This window comes from Sceloporus occidentalis, unplaced genomic scaffold (genome assembly GCF_023333645.1).
Source record: "Sceloporus occidentalis isolate IW3139 unplaced genomic scaffold, rSceOcc1.0.p SCAF_7, whole genome shotgun sequence".
Taxonomy (NCBI): Eukaryota; Metazoa; Chordata; class Lepidosauria; order Squamata; family Phrynosomatidae; genus Sceloporus; species Sceloporus occidentalis.
In genome coordinates, this window is record NW_028316987.1 from 78,831,290 (window position 1) to 78,853,124 (window position 21,835).

At 37.3% G+C, this 21,835-nt stretch overlaps 1 protein-coding gene across 9 annotated transcripts in view; it reads right to left on the reverse strand.

The window, feature by feature from the left end:
* Positions 1-2,108: 2,108 nt before the first annotated feature.
* The window catches only part of LOC149310007 (rho GTPase-activating protein 12-like), an 86,163-nt gene continuing 66,436 nt past the window's right edge, over positions 2,109-21,835 (reverse strand). For 6 of the 9 annotated variants that reach the window (XM_089533464.1, XM_089533469.1, XM_089533468.1 and 3 more), the window contains 11 exons: positions 21,038-21,099; positions 20,140-20,221; positions 16,917-17,021; positions 16,355-16,453; positions 11,457-11,559; positions 9,678-9,797; positions 7,714-7,812; positions 6,707-6,784; positions 6,228-6,362; positions 4,290-4,392; positions 2,109-3,711 (listed from right to left, as the gene is read on the reverse strand). In XM_089533464.1, coding sequence (XP_089389590.1) covers positions 3,537-3,711; positions 4,290-4,392; positions 6,228-6,362; positions 6,707-6,784; positions 7,714-7,812; positions 9,678-9,797; positions 11,457-11,559; positions 16,355-16,453; positions 16,917-17,021; positions 20,140-20,221; positions 21,038-21,099 — 1,161 coding nt within the window. In that variant the 3' untranslated portion in view covers positions 2,109-3,536. The remainder of the gene's footprint in view (positions 3,712-4,289; positions 4,393-6,227; positions 6,363-6,706; positions 6,785-7,713; positions 7,813-9,677; positions 9,798-11,456; positions 11,560-16,354; positions 16,454-16,916; positions 17,022-20,139; positions 20,222-21,037; positions 21,100-21,835) is intronic. The other 3 variants (XM_089533471.1, XM_089533470.1, XM_089533465.1) reach the window with 1 other exon arrangement.

The following is a 21,835-nucleotide window of genomic DNA, read 5'->3' on the forward strand; positions in this document are numbered from 1 at the left end:
AAGTCTGTTGTGGAGTCATGAATCTACACAACCACAATAAAGGGAAGGATAAGGAATTTGTATCAGAGGCTTCCAAATGCAGAAATATCACAAGAGCTTACAGAACATAATAAAATTCAAGAGGCTGCTTTAAGCAGTACACACCAAAGTGAAGAGTTAAAGATATATTTTTAAATATCATAAAAGCATCAGCTTTTTAAAACCAAATTTCCACAGTAATCTGTAGTGACTAAACAAACTTACTTAATTTGCAAAGCCCAAGGTATTTTGAATGTCACTAATTATCAGTCTCATTTCCAGCACCCTGAAGAAAACAAGGGCAGCTATTTCTAACAAAACAAACCCTGAGTTAGCAAAACTCATTTGTTTGGAGGCATAGCCACACTTCAGGACAATAGATGCTGATCTGTTAGACCTGATGGCTTTGATATGCTAATTGCAATTTTACGCTCAACCTTTCTTTTTTCTAGACATTCATTTATACCTATACCTTTTAAGTCCAGTTTAAGGTTTGGAAAAGTTTCTTGTGGTCTATGTTCAATTATATATTTACTATTAGTGATAAAAAAATGAAAAAAAATGTAAATATTACATTGGGAAAATGTAAAAGGTTGCACATTCCACTGGTAATTCTTGGCACAATATGCAGCACTTTGCAACACATTGCAAATGTTCACAGGAAACAGGGCCAAAAGGAAGGTTCCTAAAAGAATGTGATTCTTGCCATGGTTTCTTGGCAGTGTAGGAGATAACTCCAGTTTCCCCTAAGTACCTGCATGGGGAACACGGTTGGAATGTCCCTCCAACAACACCTGAACTGAGAACAGCCACATTCTGACAAAAAGCAGGGTTGCAACTAACATAATCATATTTTTTTTCCTCCTGTATAATTTTTAACATCTTTGCCCGATGAAGAAGCCAGTGGAGCTTTGAAAGTTTTCAACATGCATTTTGGTTGACCAATAAAGGTATCACTGTTTTATGGACTTTGTATGTTATTGTACTCCACTCTTCCCTGCCATTCAGGGAACTGTGAGGCATACCGTGCCATTTTAGACTATTAGTCCATCTATGCAGTCCATCTATACCACTACAGTCTGCTATGACTGGTAGTATTCTTTTGGATGTTTCAGCACTCTGATGCTATTCCTGTCAAGCTACCCAGAAGAACAAGAAACTGTTACAAATTTTACTTTCATATCCTACCTCCTTCCTGTTGATCATTGCTCCCTCTTTTTTTATCTTCACAATAACCCTGTGAAGTAGGTTAAACTGAGATATAGCATCTGTCAGAAAGTAATCCAGTGTAGGGCTGAGGGGATTTATAAATATGGTTGAACCTTAGTCTAGCTTTCTAATGAAGGGGTGAGACTGACTCTGATAGTACTGTGTTTCATTTTTGTTTCTGTGAGCAATTCTACATGTGGAAACACAGGGAACTGTCTAAAAACAAAGGTACCGATGACTGGTAAGTTGTGCTGCTAGAGAAAAAATATGATCAGTTTGTGGAATGTGATCACATTTCCCTTGGAGAAGCCAATTTATATTCTGGGAATGTCCCTTGGCTTGGCCTTACTCTTAGCAACAACCTCTTGGATATTCAGAAGTGCTGTTATCAGCCAAGCAGCCATCCACCTTCTGGAGGATAAGAATTTTTCCACTGTCATTCATGCCTTGATAACCTTAGTTACTGTCGTCCACCCCACAACAGTTTGTGCTCAAAAACAAGTTGCAGGTGGAGCAGAATGATATAATCATCTCTGAGTTTGAAGTGTAATGTTACAGTAATCTTGAAGACTGAAGTAGAAAGCACTTTACATAGATCCTCACTCAACAGGAGCAGTTATAGTTGTGGCTGCCAGATTTGATTCAAAATTATAAATGCCTTCAGCAACCTGGTCCCAGCATTGCTTAAGGAAATCCTTTCTTCCATACAAGTCTGTGTCACCATAAGGCAATGCAGCCACATCGATGGAGTTAGATAATCAAATAAAAAGGCAAGGACAACAGTCCTTCCACTTCTCCAGTACAGACAATGAAAGTAACATAGAGTACCAAGAAAAAGGTTATCCACAGTACATAAAACTACCCAAATCTGGAGTACCAAATTCCAAAACAGCTAACAGTTTTATTTATTCAGATTCCAATAATGTCAGATACAGCAGTTAGTCTAGAAAAATACATTTTAAAAAATCTTACACAGACCATGTTTCCTGTAACAAAATCTTCTGAAACCTATTTTACAAATCATTCTACAATATTAATGTAAAAAGGAATCTTGAAATTTAGCATTTTCATTATATCCAAATATCCATCTATTCAAACATAGATTCTGCTATTTATAGATGTTAGAATTTGTAATACATTTACCTAATGTAGCTCCTGTACATATTAAATAATATCAGAGGCTCTGCTTGTAGTGCATTAACCATTTAAGCAAAGACACTCAGTGTTATTCCAGTACCAGCTGCATTACAATTACTTGCATGCACATGTAATTACCATTTAAAAGTGCAGCTTTCAAAATAGTTCATTACTCTGTTGAAACTCAGAAACCATTGGTGGTATAACAATATCAATTACTAATCTTCACATGATTAGAAAGATAAGACTAGAAAGTATTCTGAGACTGTTCTGTTTGTATATAAATATTATAAAAGCCAAACACTCTCAGGTCCTTCAATCTGTATTTACATCCCAATTCACTACCACAGGTTCATACCAAGAATCAAGTGTACTCTTTAAATTGATCATTAGGTAGGATTGTTTGGTATGATTTCACTTCAGATAAAAGCGTAGCTCAAACATAACCTGGAAAAAAATGAACTTTATTAGTTGAAAGCTCTGATTCATCACAGACCACAGTATATCCTTCGTTGGATATATGTACCAGTTTATATCTGAAGTAATACTAGTGCGCATTCAAGAGAACCAGCAAGAATCTGTGCAACAAAGTTAAAATAACATCAACACCAAAAAAGCAGACCTCATGCGAGACATTTCCACTGGCCACTGTTAGCAATTATTTAAATCTGTCAAATGAAAAAACCCTGTGGACAAGATATAGGAAATATCTTACAGGCTTAACATGTAAGCATGCATTGAAATTATTCACTAAAAATGCCCTTGCTGATTTTCCAAGTCAGTTGATGAGTTTTATCTTCCCAAAACACGTGGTGAAACCAAAAGTTAAAAATAAATGTAAAATGTTATTCCAGATGATCCAGACCAACATTCAGATTTAGCTTCTCTCGCTATGGACTCCAGTGTGTACATCTATATCAGCTCCGAAGCTTAAGTGTTACTAAAATGTATAAACTTTGAAGCAGTCACAATATTAACTGTACAGAAATTCAAAGTTTCAGTACTTTCCACAAAAACTCAGCTAAAACAAAACACTCTTTTCCCTCTCCCACAAAAGTGCAAAAACATCAAGTTGCTGCTTGGTCCACAAAATACATCACGTACACGAGAGATGCCATTTCTGCCAGAAAAAGTTGCTGTTGTCTTACTAAGGCCAATTTCACTGGAGAAATTCACCGTCCAAAGATGGAATTCAGTTCTAGTAGAATTAACTCTACAATCTGGTTCTGATACACTGTGTGAACTGCTATGTTACAAGTCTCTTTTTCTGGTTTTAATAGGGTTGGGCCAAAGACTATGGCTATGCTCTGATAGGTCATTCGGTTCCTCTCTCCATTCTCCACAATTCTGAAAAGAAACAAATGTGCACTTCAGATACTAAAATGAAAAACAACAACATAACAGTTCACAAAATAACTTTCCTAATAACTATCTGTACATACGTATGCAGCTCCAACTGCTCTGATGTGTACCCACACTTCTCTAGCTGCCCTGGGCTCTTTATGAGAATAAATCAAGTACATTTAAAAACAAATCCACAAAGCAAATGGCAACCACACTCTGTGCATATTCTCATACAGAGGGTTCTCAGTCCACAAAATTAATGGCACAATCCAAGCTCATGTACAGCTCCACTGCAGCCTTGTGGAACTTCACAGAATGGTCAGTTACAAAGTTGTAATTTCTCAGTGCTGGGGTATGCAATCACACACACCAGCACCTAAATGCAGTTCAATATACTTCCTAACAAATAGTTTCCTTTATATCACTATTTTGTCCACACCCACCTTCCCATCCCAATTTTACACTCTACTGAGATACACTATGCTTGTAATTAGTTTTGCAGAAGTCAAATGCAAGAACTCAGTTGGAGGATCAGGGGGAAATGTAAGGTAATTTACATTTCTCTCCCATGCATTACTCACTTCTTGAGGTGCCTGAAGAGTACTTGCATGGTATCTTGATTTGGCTTTGGCAACTGTTTAATCAACTCTCTTACTGCATGAACACGCTGTCTAGGTTCTTGTTCTGTAAAGAAGAGGAAAAGACAACTTCTATGTACCTTTTCATTGTTCATGGTTAGATTGTGAAGACATGAGCTAATGTATACTACCACCTGGTGGTTCAAGTTAGAATTGCCTACAACAAATTATTATTATTATTATTATTATTATTATTATTATTATTATTATTAACCTTTATTTATATAGTGCTGTAATTTACACAGCGCTGTACATACAATCTTTTTAATTGTTTTTGGTCTCGGTGTGTGTGTGCGTGCACATGCATGTGCACGCATGCGCTCCTGAAAGTCATCTGCCGACTTATGGTGACCCCGTGAATTCCATAGGATATTCTTAGGCAAGGGATACTCAAGATGTGGTTTTGCCAGTTCCTTCCTCTGAAATATTGCCCACAGCACCTGGTATTCAATAGTGATCTCCCATTCAAGTACTAACCAGAGCCAACTCTGCATAGCTTCCAAGATCAGACAGGATCTGGTGCCTTAGGTCTACTGCAGCATTAAACAGTAAGGCCACTAAGATGCTTTAGCATCTCTACAGCATAAGACTAACAGTTTATAAGTAATTGTCAGCAAATATCACACTTCATTATATGCATGAAGTGCTCAAATAAGGAGACTGAAAATTACAGCATGAGTATAAAAAAAGGAAAAACTAAATATTTTTTTAAAAATATGCATCTTTCATTGTTGCTGCTGTTGTTGCTGCTGTGTGCAACTTCAAGTTGTTTCTTACTTATGGAGACCTAACGCAAATCTAACATGGGTCTTCTTGGCAAGATTTGTTCAGAGGAGTGAAGTCGAAGGCTTTCATAACCAGCAGCCATAGTTTTTTGTGGGTTTTTCATGATATGAGGCCATGTTCTAGAAGAGTCCCATTTTGTTTCTTCTCAATTTTTCTGTACTTAGGGATTTATGTGACTATTCAAATAATAAAAATACAGTACTGTACTTATAGTGTATTAAAGTACACAATAAGAGACAGTGTGGTGAAGCGGTTGGACTGGTGAAGAGTGTGGACTGGATTATATGATCTTTGAGACTACTTCCAACTCTATGATTCTATGATCCCAACTGAATTTCACGGCTCAGTGATCAGGGATTAAATCCTGATCTCCCAGGTCCACACTGAGCCATTTATTCCTGCTAAACCATATTCTTGGAAAGCAAACATCATGTAGTGGTTTGAGCACAGAATAGCTCTACATTCAAGAGAGTAGTAGGATAAACTATTTGCCCATGCCTATTTTTTGTAGGGAGAACTATTGTGGTATAGTGATTTGAACATGTACTATGATTCTGGAGACCAGGGTTCAAATCCCCACTCAACCATGAAAACCCATTGGGTGTCCTTGGACAAATCATTCTCTCAGCCTCAGAGGCAGGCAGAGGCAAACCCCCTCTGAACAAATCTTGCCAAGAAAACGTATGAGACGACTTGAAGGCAAACAAACAAGGTACAAAATCACAAACATGTAAATATTCAAACACGTAGAATACATATAAGGAAATCTATACTGCTTAAATAATACATTATTAAGTTAAACTGGCAGCATTTTAAAATGCATTTCACATAGATTATATATTTACATTTCACATTCTTGTAATCGTAACAATAATCCTAACACTGCTGGCATGGTGGTAGTGGAGGTGGTAAAGCTAATATATTATGACTTAGTAAGGCCAGCTAAAGTGTTACTAGCTCAAGTAAGATTCAAATGCCAACATACTGATGTTTAGACGAATCTCTTATTTGTGTACAAACTTCTACAACAGCTACCACTCTGAAATTACTAGACAATTCTCTTAGGAGAAAAAGTTTCTTTCATAAAAGACTTACTGATTGCATTGACAAAGTCATTGAAATAACTGAAAGTGAATAGTGGTTCTGGCAATTCTCTGAAAAACATTTTAAGAGCTCCTGTAATAACATGGATATCTTCCCATTTACTGTCATTCAAATCCAGTTTTTCATCTGAAAGAGAGAGAAACACACCACTGACTGGTTTAGATACCTCAAATCAAAGTGAGCTCCCACTGGCATGGTTCATAATCTTGAAAGCAATGGTTCAGTGACGTTAGCAAAAGATAGTGGTAGAATATTAAAGCTGAAAATTGAACACTTTATGAGATGCAACTCAGTTTTCGCTAAGATCATAATGAATATAGTCTCAGTATTTCATAATGAAAACATACTGTGTTAGGACATGCTCTGTTGAAGCATTTATAAATCAAGAACTAAGTCACTATATCCCTTTTTTATCAATGAAAAGCTAAATCACTATCTCTGTTCTTTAGTTGTTATGGAGAGGAACGTACCATGATTAACTGCAAATCTTAACTTCTGTATTACTGCAAGATTGCCACTAACCCTGTACAGTCCATCAACATCCAATCCTGTAAAAAAATTAAAAATTGTTCAATAAGTGAATGTTATTTTATAGTTTTTTATGTTCTGATATTACACACACTATTTTCTAACATTTTAAGATATCTAAACTTACATTTTCAGACTCTAAAGCCTTATGAAGAAATGCAAAATTATAGGTAATAGAAGAAATCTAAGGCATCAAGAAGAAATGTAAACTGGTAACATAAGCTAAATTAAAATATGACATTGCTTGTTTAACCTCCACTTTGCCACAGAGATTTCAATTTTTCTGGGCCTAACTTTTCAAAGTGTCAGAGGAGGCAAGCTTTTCAAGATCCATTTGGGAACCTGTTTTAGCAAGACCACAGAGATACCAAACATAATTACCAGAATTTTCCCTGTTTCTTACTCTTGTGATACTCTCTTGCAAAAATCTGTCCAGTCTACATTTTATGAAGGTAGCAGCATTTTGATTTGGAACGCATGCCCCTATCCACACAATGCATGACGAACATACGCCATTACTTGGGATAACATCAAGAGACATTAGTTCACATAACTGACTGGCCACCAAACAGGAAGGGAGATGGATCAACTCGTTGAATATTGTGTCAATATCTATTTTTTGATATTTTAATTAAGCCCCAATGAGCCAGTTGGACTAGAACTCTGTGGATCAGGGTTTGAATCCCAAAATCAGCCGTGAAGACCCACATTCTCAGCCAATATTTTAACATTCACAAATGTACAGAAATACTCAAGATAGTTTTCTAAAGTGTCTAGATAAAAAAAATTCTAGTCATTAAGGAAGAACAAGAACAGAAACAAAGTACTCTTATAATTAATACAGAACAAGTATTCTTACCAAACAGAATTTACTTGTTATACATTCAAAAGCTTAGTAAAACCAACAATTAAGTTTAGATTTTAAAACTAAGTAGTATCTTCCTCCTACCATGTTGTTCAACATGCTCAATACACAGCTTCACAAATTTTGGCACAGTGGTGTTTTCTCTTTGACACAAGCTGCTTAGATTGCAACCAAATACTTGGTCTGAAAAAGAGGGAAAGAAATAAAGTTTGCAAGTGAAGAAAGTTAGCTTGGATTTTGCGTCATAGGAGTTCTGCAATACAGATGCCTTCCCATGAATCAGAAATAAAGGAGATATGGAAAAGCCTCAGAATCATAGGCAGAAGTATGAGTTGGTCTCCTCTGATTTATTTATTTATTTATTTGCTTTTCTGAATTCATCAGCACCTGACTTAAATATTGTGAATCCATTTAAATAATCTTTTCCCCGTCAATGTACATCTCTTAGTGTATTTATATCAACAGCTTTATAGTTTCTTTAAATATGAAAGTTTCATTCATAAAGATTAACAAACTTTCTTCCACTTTACACACTTGACCTGGGCACTGAAGGGGAAGATCCCTACCTTATTGGCATTTCTATTCCAAATAAGGTCGTTCCCAGAAATAAAGCCCCGTCCCATAACCCTTAGACATGGAGACCGAATTCATTTTTTAAAAACATTTCTAACTGTTGAAGAGGTAGCAACCAATGACTTCTGCCAGACCCAAATGTCACGCTGAGTGGAGGACATCAGAAAGTGCCTGGAAATAGCAGCAATAGGTAGGGTGATTTTAATTCCCAGCCCACCAGGATGGCACTAAATTAAATCTCTCCACAATTCAGTCAAGGTGAAGAGAGGTCCACAAGGCCCACTGCCAGTGCTGAACACTGGAACTTCTCCAATCCTCAGATGAGTTGTAGAGAACTCTCAGTCTCTAATTCTGACAGTGTTCAAGTGAGGAGCAGGAGGTGGATGGAGCAAGAAAAAAAAAGTGTGATGAGCATGCACAGTGACAATGAAGAGGAATAGCAACTGATGAAAGAGTTAGAAAGTGGATGGATATAGCAAGATGAAACAGACTTGGTTGGGAAAGCAGCGAGTCAAGCATCCACAATGGAACTCTCCTGGTGGAAGGGGACACTGCATTTTGCTGTTTCTGGCATCCTGCTTCCAAAGGCAATCACTTCACTCTGCCTAGTGTGAGATCTGGTTCTTATGTGTAAGAGTGGTATGGTAGAATTGAGAATAGTGTGTCTGCATGTAAGACAGAAAGGTGTGTGTTTGTGAGAATGGTGTGGTGGGGTACACTATGGTGTGAATGCATAAATTAACTTCTGCAAGGGTGGGGAAGGAAAGAAAGATGGGGAGAACCTACCCAGCCACTACCCTTCCCGTATTACTTCCATTCCTAATGTAAATAGGTATTTATCATGAAATTTTTCATCTTTCAAGTTGTGAACTAGATATTCAGTGACCACTTAGCCAATATCTAGAAACGCAGTGGGCCCTTAGTATCTGCTGGGGTTTGGTTCCAAGACCCCCCACCCCACCCCAATGGGTATCTAAATCCATGGATACTAAAGTTCCATTATATATATATTGGGGCAGTAAAATGGTATCCCTTATGGCCCAGTGGTGGCGCAGTGGTTAAATGCCTGTGCTGCAGCCACTCACTCACAAACCATAAGGTTGTGAGTTCAATACCAGTGAAAGGGCTCAAGCTTGACTCAGGCTTGCATCCTTCTGAGGTCGCTAAAATGAGTACCCAGATTGTTGGAGGCAATTAGCTTACACTTTGTAAACTGCTTAGGGAGTGCTTAAGTGCACTGATAAGAATATAGAAATGTATTTGCTATTGCTATTGTTATTATATAAAATGGCAAAATCAAGTTTTGCTGTATGGGGGGCTGGGAAGGTGGTATTTTCAAGTTGTGGGTGTAGTAGGCTACAAGATAATTTTCCTAGGAAAACTGCTGTTCTACCCAGACATAGGAATTCAGCCTGAATAGTGTATTAACCAATAGGTATTATAAGAAAATGCCCCCCCCCCCCGCCATTGCTTACCTTTGATATAGCCTTTTTCACGGACTGCTTGTAATGTAGGCCTGCGGGTCAAAAATTTCTTCAGTTTTGTCTTGGTTTTCTTCTGTTCTGAAGAATCAATGCTGGCAGACATTTTTATTGCTGAAAAAGAAAAATAAGTGTATGGCATTATGCTGTAAGTGGGTTGATGTTTCTTTGCTCTGATTAATAAAATACAGCTAGTGCTGAAGCTGAAATCCTCACAGAGAGGGGAATAAACTTGTCTTATAAAAATATGAATGGTATATGCTTTTTGCTATCAACTTTATGAATTCCCAACAGGCAATTTCCAAATATTTATAGGAAGATACTGAAATGCAAAACAAGAACACACTATAGCTGCAATACTAGCCTTCATATTCGTGATATATTTACAAAGTTTGTAGAGGACTGTTTGTTAGTGTTTCTTATACTCATATAGTCTGATGGTTCTGTAAACTGAATAGAATCTAACTTCTATGAAAAATTCTTTATATATGCATAGAATGGAAATATTAATACAGTTGAAGCTATAGGCATCAAGAATACACAAGAGTAGCAGTATTCAGTGCTCTCTGTAATATGCACTGGTAACATAGCTAATAAACCTGGCAATTCTGTGTCGCAATGATTGTAGCTTATGAATAATCATCAAGAGCAGTACCACTCTGAATACATTAGACTACTGTAAACATGAGGTAACCAGGAATACCAACATAGCCAAACCTCTGTCTCAAGCTGAAGCATAATTCATAAAATGTTTTTGAAAGTCATCACCACGACTTGGGAATCTTGCCGAATGTTTAGATCCAGAAGAGTCTCATGGTAAGCATGAACCTCTCCCACCTCCTCCACAATGGACATTTCCACACATAATTAAACCTGGCACTGCCCACCATAAGAAGCTGATTTTTCCCAGGCTGTGCTTCAGTGTATTCACTCTCTATACCATATCAAGTCATTCAGAGACAAAACTGTTACATTTCAGAGAGGAGGGAAGAACAAACCTGGATTTCATCAACATGCTGATGATATCTCACTCTGGATTAATGCCACCAGCAGTTTTGTGAAGGTTTTGAAAAGAACTAGGAACAGAACTGACCAAAGCAGCACCCATAAACACACCTACACACAGTACTGCAAGCCTACAAGTTGATAAAAAAGACTTGATGGTCTGTACAATCAACCATGAAAATCCAGGCACAACACTATCAGAGCACCACTGTCTGTCCCTTTAGGAAAATGGTTAACCAGATGACCAAAACAATCCCAGTTGTGAAGTAGGAATGAAAATGATCTAGAAGATAACCTGCTACTTTGGAGCTGCATGACTATTACCTGCTTAAATGTTATGAATGAAAATGGGAAGACTGACACTTTAATTCCCTGGAATCTTGTGGGCTTAGACAAAGTTTCTTAAGAAATTATTTTACTAGTGTTGCCTAATGAAACATCACCTTCTCTGAAATAAATATTAATCACTGGTTTTAAAAAGTCCTTTAGCTTCACTTGGATATGTAAAACTAGTGTAAATGGACACTGGTTGATAGCCACATTGCAACAGTACATGCTTGCATGTCAGCAAATGAAGTCTGACCAAAAGGAAGGATAGATACTTGTTTCAAGTACAGAGACAAATTGGCATGGATATGAGCACTATCTAATTATCAGGAAATGTTCTCCCTGGACAATATGTCACCTACAAGCAAGTTCTCATCACTATGCAGAGTCCAGAAATAAAATTTGTGTAAAATAAGCCAAAGCACAAGAAATGCAACATACAACGAAGTTTTCTGGAGTCTTTATGGTCCTTTTCTTTGTCCTGTTTTTCCATCCCAGGAGAATCTGGCACTTCATCATCTAATGCTTCATCAGACTCTGCTGTCTATTGAGATAAAGAAAAAGACCCAATAGGTTTTCTCATAAAATTCAGACCCAGATTGAGAATACTGTGTGCAATGAAGAACATTCTTTGGTTTTTTTAAAAGAGGAACAGTAAGTACAATTAAAGTGCTACCACATACTGAAACTTAGAAGCTATGATCTTAGTCTTTTAGTTTATTTAATAATATCAACTTTCAATAAGTACTCGTGCACACAGAATCAGACCTTTCACTTATGCAAGCATAACTATAATTTTATTTTAAGCAGCTCTACAAGCTATATCAGGAGAAAAACAGCCTATAAATAAATTTTAAAAGGTTTAGTGTGCATCAGACAATAGCAGGGGTAATGTTTACACTGGCTAGAAACACTTTGTTTAGTATATTAAATCCTCCTTTTGCCTACCACCACTCCATTTTGTGGTCCATGTTTACATGTGTGTTGATGAAATGGATTACCCAGAAGTGTGTGTTCATGTCAGTGTATCAGTGAGTGGAATGACTAGTCTTCACCTAGCATTTATTTGCAAAATATTTCACACACATAATCTCAGTGTTCCTAGCAAACAATATGTTACAACAGCATTATCACTACCTCTAAACTGTCAATCTGCAGATGAGTTGCAGGTGAAACACAGCAGCTTGCCTTCAGCTATCTATACACTGTATCATGGTTCTTGGGACTCCAAACACCTATTCTGTGGCAAGAGCACAGCATTAGCCAAAGTGAAGAAAGTCTATGGACTCCACTTAGTATTGCCATCTATCCCACAACACCCTAATTCAGGGGCGGGGAACCTGTGACCCTCTAAATAAAACCAAGGGGATGAGGAAGCAAAAAATGGGGATTTACAAGTATCCTTAAAGTTTTAGTAGTGGTACGAACAAGAGCTGTAACAAATTACAGGGGTGTAGGGAAACATGCTCAACTACTGGCTGATGCTGCATCTTTGTCAACATATATATAGGAAACAGAGATGAGATGTGATAGTTCCACAATCTTATGTGGGAGTAGAAATAACTGCTGGCTAAAGTCTTCTCAGGCAAAAGGCCAGACCTAGGCTATTAAGGCAATCTAACACCATGACCTGCCAAGCCTTGATAGCTCTCCTCTCTCTGTTAATATCAGATATTTAGCTGAATCATTCAGCTAGATATAATCTTTGTAGGATCCTTTCCAGTGCCAGATATCAATTCCAAACCCTGTACAAATCAGGAGGCTGTTGGCAGCCTCCCAGTAAAGCTACGTATTTGCAACATGATGCCTCGAACAGTGTTTTGGGGTTATTGCCAGATTAATAAAGAGTCAGTTATTAAAGCTTCAGTAAATAACATTAAAGAATTAATGTTAACAGTTTAAAATGTAATTCACCATTCTTTTTGTAAATTCTTTTCTTAAACTGCAAAAAGAAGTGTTTTTTTTTTCTTTTAAAGTACTTTTTACTAGTAAAGCAGCCCAATGTCACCTTTTGATATTCTGAGCCCACAGATGTACTGTAAGTCTAAACAGTGTCTACTGGTAGTTCTCTATTAGAAAGATATAACTCAATCCTAAACCTCTCTTCCTTATCCAATTTACTCTTCAGATCTTAAAACATAATATATCTTAATAGAGGAAAAATAAGATTGCAGAAAGGTTTCAGTGGGCTTTTTGTTACTAAAAAACACCATTCAAATCTAAATTGCTTAGTACAGCTGAGTAATAGTAACATATAAGATGGAACCTTTGGTTCTGGAGCCATATCTCTGTAGTTCAAGTTGAAGAGAAAAATAAAAAAGGATCCATACAATGTTTATGCTCAATATTTTAAAAGTATCTCTGTCTAATCACCATTTTATTTTAAAGTGAACCACAGGCAATTCACCTTAATGATGCAGGTTCACAGTCTAGATCACGTGAAAAATCACATTCCTTCAAAAGTTCCCTGCTTAGAGAGTCTGTTTTTCCCCCCCAATAGACCAAAGATGTGAATCAGGCAGCCCTCCAGATGTTGCTGGACTGTAACTTCTAATATGCTTTCCAAATGGCCACATTAGGTAGTTCCTGGATTTCAGTACAACACCTGGAAAGCTGCATGATTCCCACCCCCACAATAGGAGAAACAATTTTTGAGCAACAGACAAAGTACAAATGAAAGGCCTATAAATATTCTCAACCTTTGGCCAGATGTTTTAGACTTCATCTCCCAGAAGCGTCAGCCAGCATGGCCATGGTCATTCTGTGAGCTGGAGTCCAAAACATCTGGAGGGCAAAAGGTTGAGAACTACTGATTTAAAATTACATGGTGGTTATAAAGGTCAACTAAATAGTATTTGCAAACTGTTCTGAAAGTAGAGGAATACAAACATTTTTCTTAGCCATCTTCTTTTGGAGACGAGGCAGACCCAACTCATCATTTATGAAGTGTCTCCAATATAGTTTAAGACTTTTCCAAATTATTTTAATTTCCCTCTGATATGAAGCAAAAATAGAGGGAAGGGAAACTAACCACTAAAAACCAATGGTTCCAAAAATATTCCCTCATCTTACACATACAGATATACTTGTGCCCAGTGAAGCCTACACAAAAACTCACTATTAAAGCAATTACCACATAAATGTAGGTCCATACTGCTACCAATCAAAAAGGCAGCAGACTAGCAGGTAGACAAGAAAGATAGCTAGGCAATCAAGAGGAACGGAACTGTAGGTTGTTAAACTCCAACATTAAGCAGGAATACTTAGTGCTGATCTCAGAGGACAGTCCTGAGGAGCCCTTGTGGCGCAGTGGTTTAATGGTCAACTCAACCTTGTATCCTTCCAAAGTCACTAAAATGAGTACCCAGCTTGTTGAGGGCAATTAGCTTACACATTGTAAACTGCTTAAGGAGTGCTTAAGTGCACTGATAATCATTATAGAAATGTACTTGCTACTTGCTGAGTGTTTAAGCCTTCCTACACTTTATATGAAAAGGACACAGTTACTACCACTCTGTCATAGTTTTACACATAACGTAGCAGAGGTCAGTTTCCTCCTGCTGACATAGCATCTGAAAACAAGCATATGCTATCAAACATCTGAGAAGTACACTGAGAAGATGAGACTTAAAACATATTCTTCCATAGTTGTAGAGAGAAAAAATAAAGTAAAAGAGGTTGTGAGGCAAAGCACACTATGCATATGAAATTCTAGCCCAGTGGCCTTCTGTAAGCACTGAAAATTAAGAAAACGTGTTTTGATTTAGAGAAAAAATGCTGGTCAGATAAAGAGGCTGCCTACAATGTATATTAAAACAGGATCTAACTGAAAAACCAATCATTAATATTAAAGAACAATTAAAATCAACTGAATAAGTATTATAATGACTAACAGGTTTTTAATTAGCCAAGTAATAGTGAATTAAAAACAGGATGAAAGTATTTAAAACATGAGGGGAAAAGCACCCCCATCCAATAAAAGACCTTCCTAGGACAGCTAGTTAATGGCCCAAAGCCTATCTATAGCAAATGGTCTTTGTCTGCTGGCGCAGAACAGAGAGGGGGCCAACCTACTCTCTTGGAGGAGGGTGTTCCATAGTTAGGAAGCCGCCATCAAGAAAGCCCTCCCATGTTCTCACTTGCTGTGCATGGAATGGATACCAAAAGATTTCAATGCTCAGACATGTTCGTGTAAGACCTCTCAGAGCAGTTCCATTCACCAACAGCATTTCATACTTGAAAAATGCCAGTCTGTCACATGTATTAACATTTCATTAGTTGTTTGCCACATAGCTACTATAAAGGATTTTGGTATGTCTTCTGCACTTCTAAAGTACTCTCATAGAGCTTTTGTAGTCTTAAAGCACAAAGCACCTTCATTTCCCTTTTCTTTTCTTTTCAGTATTCTGACAAAACAATTCCAGGAATGGCAACATCAATTTAAAAATAAGAAATTTAAAAAAAGTGTACACTTTGACATTTATTTCTATTCCTGAATGTTGATTTTCTAGCTATAGGCTACGATGGTTTAACAATACATTGGTTTAACGACAACCCTGATCCATACCACACAGGTGGCTGCAATAAAGTGGGCATAAATTTCTCATTTTCTGTGTATATGTGCCTTCAAACTTCCTGTTGTCTTATGGCGATTCATGAATTTCATAGGGTTTTGTTGGTCATGGAATACTCATTGATTTTGCTAGTTCATTCCTCTGATATATAGCCGATAGTGACTGGTATTCATTGGTAGTCTGCCATCCAAATACTAATCAGAGCTGACCCTGCCTAGCATCCATGATCAGACAAGATCTAGTGTCCTTAGGGTGTTTAGACCCCACTCTCATTTCCTACCAATTATAAAAAGCTGTCTCCACTTTTGTTTTTCCAAAATGTTCAAGGACTGTATCAATCAGTTCAATATTCTAGTTCAAATAATTGTTTTACCTTGGTGTGGACTGCCCCCGGTTTGGGGACTACACATACTTCACACAAGAGTTTGGATGGCTGCACCTCTGCCCACACCCAAAGATTTTTTTTTTAACTGAACTGAGTTGTCCAAATGTTATTTCTGAGTTTTGGAAAATGAAACCTAACATAAAACAGGTCAAATATGCCATTATAGGGCACACAAATGTGCTCCCAATGAAGATATTGTAGGATGGGAGCATATGGGAATTTGGGGTCCACGAGGCATATGCATCTCAGACTGCACTCTGTCCAGCCATACTTTAAATGGTTGCTTGAAGCTGAAGTATTTGTTACACACTGGAGTAGACATCTTCTAGCACAGGACAAAAGGGAAGGAAATAACTTGGAGATAGAATTAAAATACATACCTGATTACTGATAGCATAACTAAGAACTTTAAACCATTCAGTAATAGAAATGTCATTATCTGACTGAATTAACAATTCAGTTCCTTGTCGTGTTTTCACCTTGAAAATAAAACAAATTACTGTTATAATTAATATACATACATTCAATGCTTCCCATTATACCTCAATTCTCAAATACTCCACAATATTAAGTAGTGAAATATTATAACATCTTTGAGACTGAGAGAAAGAAGCTTGCAGCATAAACTTTCGTAGATGAGGTCTACTTGTGATGTATCCGATGAAGTACAGCCAATCTACAAACACTTACTCTATAAACCTCTTTCTCTCCATTAGCCTCAAAGGTGCTACAAATCACTGTATCTATCTATTCTAAAATAAGGACTTGTTTTTTGCCTCTATTTTTTCATATATTTTACAGCAATAAGAACTAACTTGTTACTGTTTATTTATTGCTATTGTTGTTGTTTTTTAAAAAACAGATGCTAATGTCTGACTCAGCACTCTCTCTGTAGTCAAGCTAGCAGTCAAAATAATGTATGGTAAAAGGGGAAACAGTCACCTCAATCACATTTTTCTTGCTAGATTTCTCCTTTGAAGCCCAGTCAATAAATGCACCTCTCAGATCCACTGTGAACTCCGGCTTAGATTGATTGACTCCAAACTTCTAGGGAAAAAAGAGATGCATTGGTGACTTCTTTTTAGAGATTTGGATAACATTAGCCTCTACTTATAAGATCGCCATAAGGCAGTGTAATCTCCCTGCAAATGCACAGAGGCCAGAATCTTATTGGTATACTACACTGGAGTAAGTATGCAACAGAAAGATAAAGGCCATGGGGACAGCAGTTGTGAAGATGGCCAAAAAGACTGTTCAGAGCCAGCAGGAATTTAGCTGTAATCCTATTGCTCAGTCCCAACTAGAGTAGACCTATTGAATTAATCATTTAATGGTGAGTCAGCATATTGTTTGATTGTTTTAATAATGGAATGTTATCTTATTGCTGTAAGGGAATTATAATTATTGTGTTGGTGGGAGGAATAATGGAGGGATAGTGGACTTATTTTATATTGTTGTATTTTACTGTTTGTACTCCCTCTTGATCCTGATAGAGAATCGGGACATAAATATATTATTACTATTATTATTATTATTATCATCATTAATTATTGGTAAATCCAGCTAAGAAAATGACTCTCTACTAGTGAGGACTAACAACAAATTTAAGACTTTGGTCCAAAACACGCTATAGAAGTAAACCAGTTTGAAACTGTTTTAACTGCCCTGGCTCAGTGCTAGGGAATCCTGGCAGTTGTGTTTTATTGTAGCTAAACCTACAGCTCCCAGAATTCCTTAGCAGTGCACCAAGAGGATTAAAGTGGTCTCAAACTGGATTACTTCTGGAGTGTGTCTTGGACCTCTGTTGCTCATCACTACTGCATGACTCCTCAAAAGGTGAAACTACTGGTGTAGCACACCAACAGGACGCCAACCAGAATCTAACTGCAGCATACTGTCACTAAAAAAAATATTCTGGTACCACAGTTTCAGGATTTACAGTTTTAACACACTGTTTTCTTCATCGCATGCATTCTTTTCTTTTCTAGGTTGCATGGTCTCTGCCAAGAGCCAGAATAACATAAAACTTTGATACTAGGATTCTGGCAGGGTTCAAATCTTCACTCAGTCATGGAAACTCATTGGGTGGACTTGGGCAAGTCACTCTCCCTCAGAGGAAGGCCATGGTAAACCTCCTCTGTATAAACTTTGACAATAAAACCCTAGGACAAGGTAGGCCTATGTCAGTGTTGAAGGTACATAACCTCATCAACAAATGGTGTTTGCCACATTCAACAATCTAGGAAACTCTGGGGCAAAGCAGACCGGAGGTTGACAGCAGCGTTTGTTTACTGCCTCTTTTGCTGGTGGCTTTGGGCTGCCTTTAGGCAGCCTCAGAGATGCTTCTGACCATTCCAGGGACACACATCATCTGCAAGCAATGCCCCCGAAGTGGCTGAAAGCTACTCCTTTTGGCCCATCTGTTTTGGGCCGTAGAAGTGCAAATGTTAGAAAATATCCAGTTGTCAACCACTTTCCTTCTTGAATGGTGTAGGAATGGATAGAGGAAGAGAATAGAGAGTGCGTGGACAGAACATGTATTAATTTGCTAACAACAGAAGGGGTCTTTTCTTTCCCCAAAACAAGACTTCCGGAGGGCTAAAGTGGCATGCCATATTCATGTATAATAAAGAGAATCACACTTCTAAGATTATGAAAGCACTTAAAAATTCTACCCTACATTCCACTTAAAGACTTCAAGACAGTTCACAGAAACTTCGGAAACACATTCCTGGCTATTACCTCAGTGACTAATGCAGAAAGAGAAATGTCTTAGTCATAGCTCACACAAATTCAATGCATTAAATGCACTGACTGTTCCAATATCAAGGAATGCCAACTCAATTACACTGTTTTTGTTGTGCACCTTCCAAATCATTTCCAACTTATGACACTAAGGTGAGCCTGTCACAAGATTTTCTGGGCACAATTTGTTCAGAAGAGTTTGCCTTTGCTTTTCTCTGAGGCCAAGAGAGTGTGACTTGCCCAGTGTCACCTTTCCATGGACAAGTGGGGATTTAAACCTTCAGGATGCTAGTCCAACACGCAAACCACCACATACTGTGCTAGTATTCCAAGTTCAGTCTTATCTGTATATCGTTCAGTTATTGTTGGTAGACTTAGGAGAGTGAACAAGCAAGTTGGTAAGGTATATGAAAGCTCAATGATACACTGCAAATTCTTCTGAAGAGTCAACTGAATGCAATGGGGTGTGTGTGTGTGATTAAATTTGTCCGGGTTGGAGATTTTGGAATTTTTCATGCATATCTCTTTTAATTGTATGTTATTATACTGCTGTAATCCACTTGGATTCCCTGAGATTAAGCGGAATATAAATTATTGTTGTTGTTGTTGTTGTTGCCTAGATCCTTCCTAGAGAATCAAGTATCAGAATCAGCAGCTAACTTTCTTCTTTTCAACATATTAGCTATATGGTTCATTTTTCTCTCAAACACAAGCAAAAGGCAATCAGTAAAGCACTGATGAGCATCTAACATAAATTTTAGTAGAGTGTAATATAATTAGTAAAGTCCTACAGATGGCAAATGAAGCACAGCTGCACAGAGCCATCTTGCTTGTCTGCAAATCTTTTTTAAAAATCAGCAACCTTGCTCTAACAGTGCTAGTCAGGACAAGGACACTGGACAGTAGTTTAAATCTGTCAGAAACTAATTATAATCTTTTTTTTTTTTTCAAATTCTTGCACTATTCAGACGTGTTTTACAACACACACACATATTGTGGGACTCACATTTCAATGGTGAATAAGGGAGCTGTCAGCCTTCAACAAGGGATCAATTTCCCTGGGAAATCTGGACAATTCTGATTACTCAAGAAAATGCATTAAGCCCATTATTGAGTTTGTTCAGCTTGAAGACTCACTTCCTAGCTATGCTATGCTTGTGAGCTAGTTCACATAAAAGAATAGTTCCTCTATAGGATGGATAATATCTGTAAAACCAGCTGCTTATAATGGAACAGCTGTAGTAATTTCCACAGTTGCAGCTGCATTTTTAACCTACTATAATCACTTTTTCAATATTACTATTTGCTAATCCTTCTCCAGGTGGTCAATCCAGATGGTTTCTCCACAAAGCTATTACAAGTAGTTTCTACAATAATATAATGCATTCTTTTGAAAAGATGATAATCTTCAAGTACTTACCCAACTAGTCCCACTTCCTTGAGTCTTGGTAAACAACAATGAAGAACCCTGCAATACTGCCCATGATGACATCCAGTTCTTTCTGTGGAAGAAGCAGAGGTCTGTAAATAACCAAGTCCTGAGATCAACCAATACTACTTGACAAACTATCCTTTGTATTTCTGTGTTTCTGGGAACACCTACTGGTAATGAAAGTGTATGGGTCTGATTATCTCACACCACATGAACATGAATATTAGGTAAAAACAATGATAAATAATAAACTAACACATTGTAATAGCTCACAGTTATAGAACACATTACCAACTTCTATTTAAAATGTTCAGTTTACATTCTAACAGGTTCCAAGAACCATCAGCAACTAAGTTCTAACCTCAGACTTCTTTAATATCAATATTATTGCAAACATAGGAGAAAAAAATGAGGAGGAGGAATAAATACTGGTCGTAGTTAGGAATTAAAAACTCTTCTAATCATATTCCTCAAAATGATTTAAAATAACGATCAAGTGCATAATTTCTACTGAAATCAACAGGCCTAACTTTGACACAAATGCACTGAGAAGAATGCTTACAGCCCTGTATCACTTTGTTGACAGCTTGAAGCTTTAGCCTGAACCATACTATTTACCTAAATTCATACCAAATATTCAGAATTTATCCTGAAAGATTGGTTAAGCCTGGATCCTAGATAGCTGCCCCAACCACAGCTGACCTATTGAATCAACAGAATTTTCTTAAGTTTGCTCATCATTCAAACAAGCAATTGAAAGGATTTATTCTAGTTGTGAGTACCAATAGTACTGAGGCCTAAATTTACATCAATTTTTACCTAAGGCATTTTTTAAAAAACCCTGATGCCTAGACTCAACAAGTGGAAATGTTATAATGATACTTGCCGGACTTTCTTCCCATTTTCTGTAATTTTTGTCACATTTAATAATCCATACTTCTCTTGATCCTGAAGGGGGAAAGAATAAAGAGCTTCATTAAAGAAGAAACACCTTGTTCCTTACAATAGGAAATAATCTCTTTCTTACTATAAATATCTTCAAGAAGAGATCAATGGAACTTGAACTACAGGGATGTGGCTCCAGAACCAAACGTTCCATCTTATATATATTATTATTATTCAGCTCTGCTAAGCAATTTAGATTTGAGCTGATTTTTTTAAAATAATAAAAAGCCCACTGAAACGTTCCTGCAATCTTATTTTCCCCTCTTAAGATAATAATGAAAATCCTTAAAGTTCAGGAAGCAAAAAAAGGACCGTTTCTTTCTCTGAAAAAAACTGCCTCATTTTCTGAGAAAGTCAAACATTTAACAAGGAGTAAATAATACTACAATATGCCATATGTGGGCACACTATACATGGCTTCCAGCTTATGCGTAAGCCATGCAACAATAATAACAATGGTGCACCTGCCGCCACCACACACGCACCCCATTGTTTCCAATGGGCACAAGCATACACAGAATTCCCCTTACGTGGGGGGGATCCGGAACGGATCCCCCGCATAAGGGGAGGGCCCACTGTACTTTCTTCTTTCTCCAGAGTGATTCATTCTAGGAAGCTTTCCAGCTGAACAAAGCTGGAGATGTGACCAATTCCTGTGTAGCCTGAAAGTTTCAGAAGATATCTTCTAATTACTAATCTAGATGTAATTTATATAGTTAACTTGAAAAGTTGACATAAA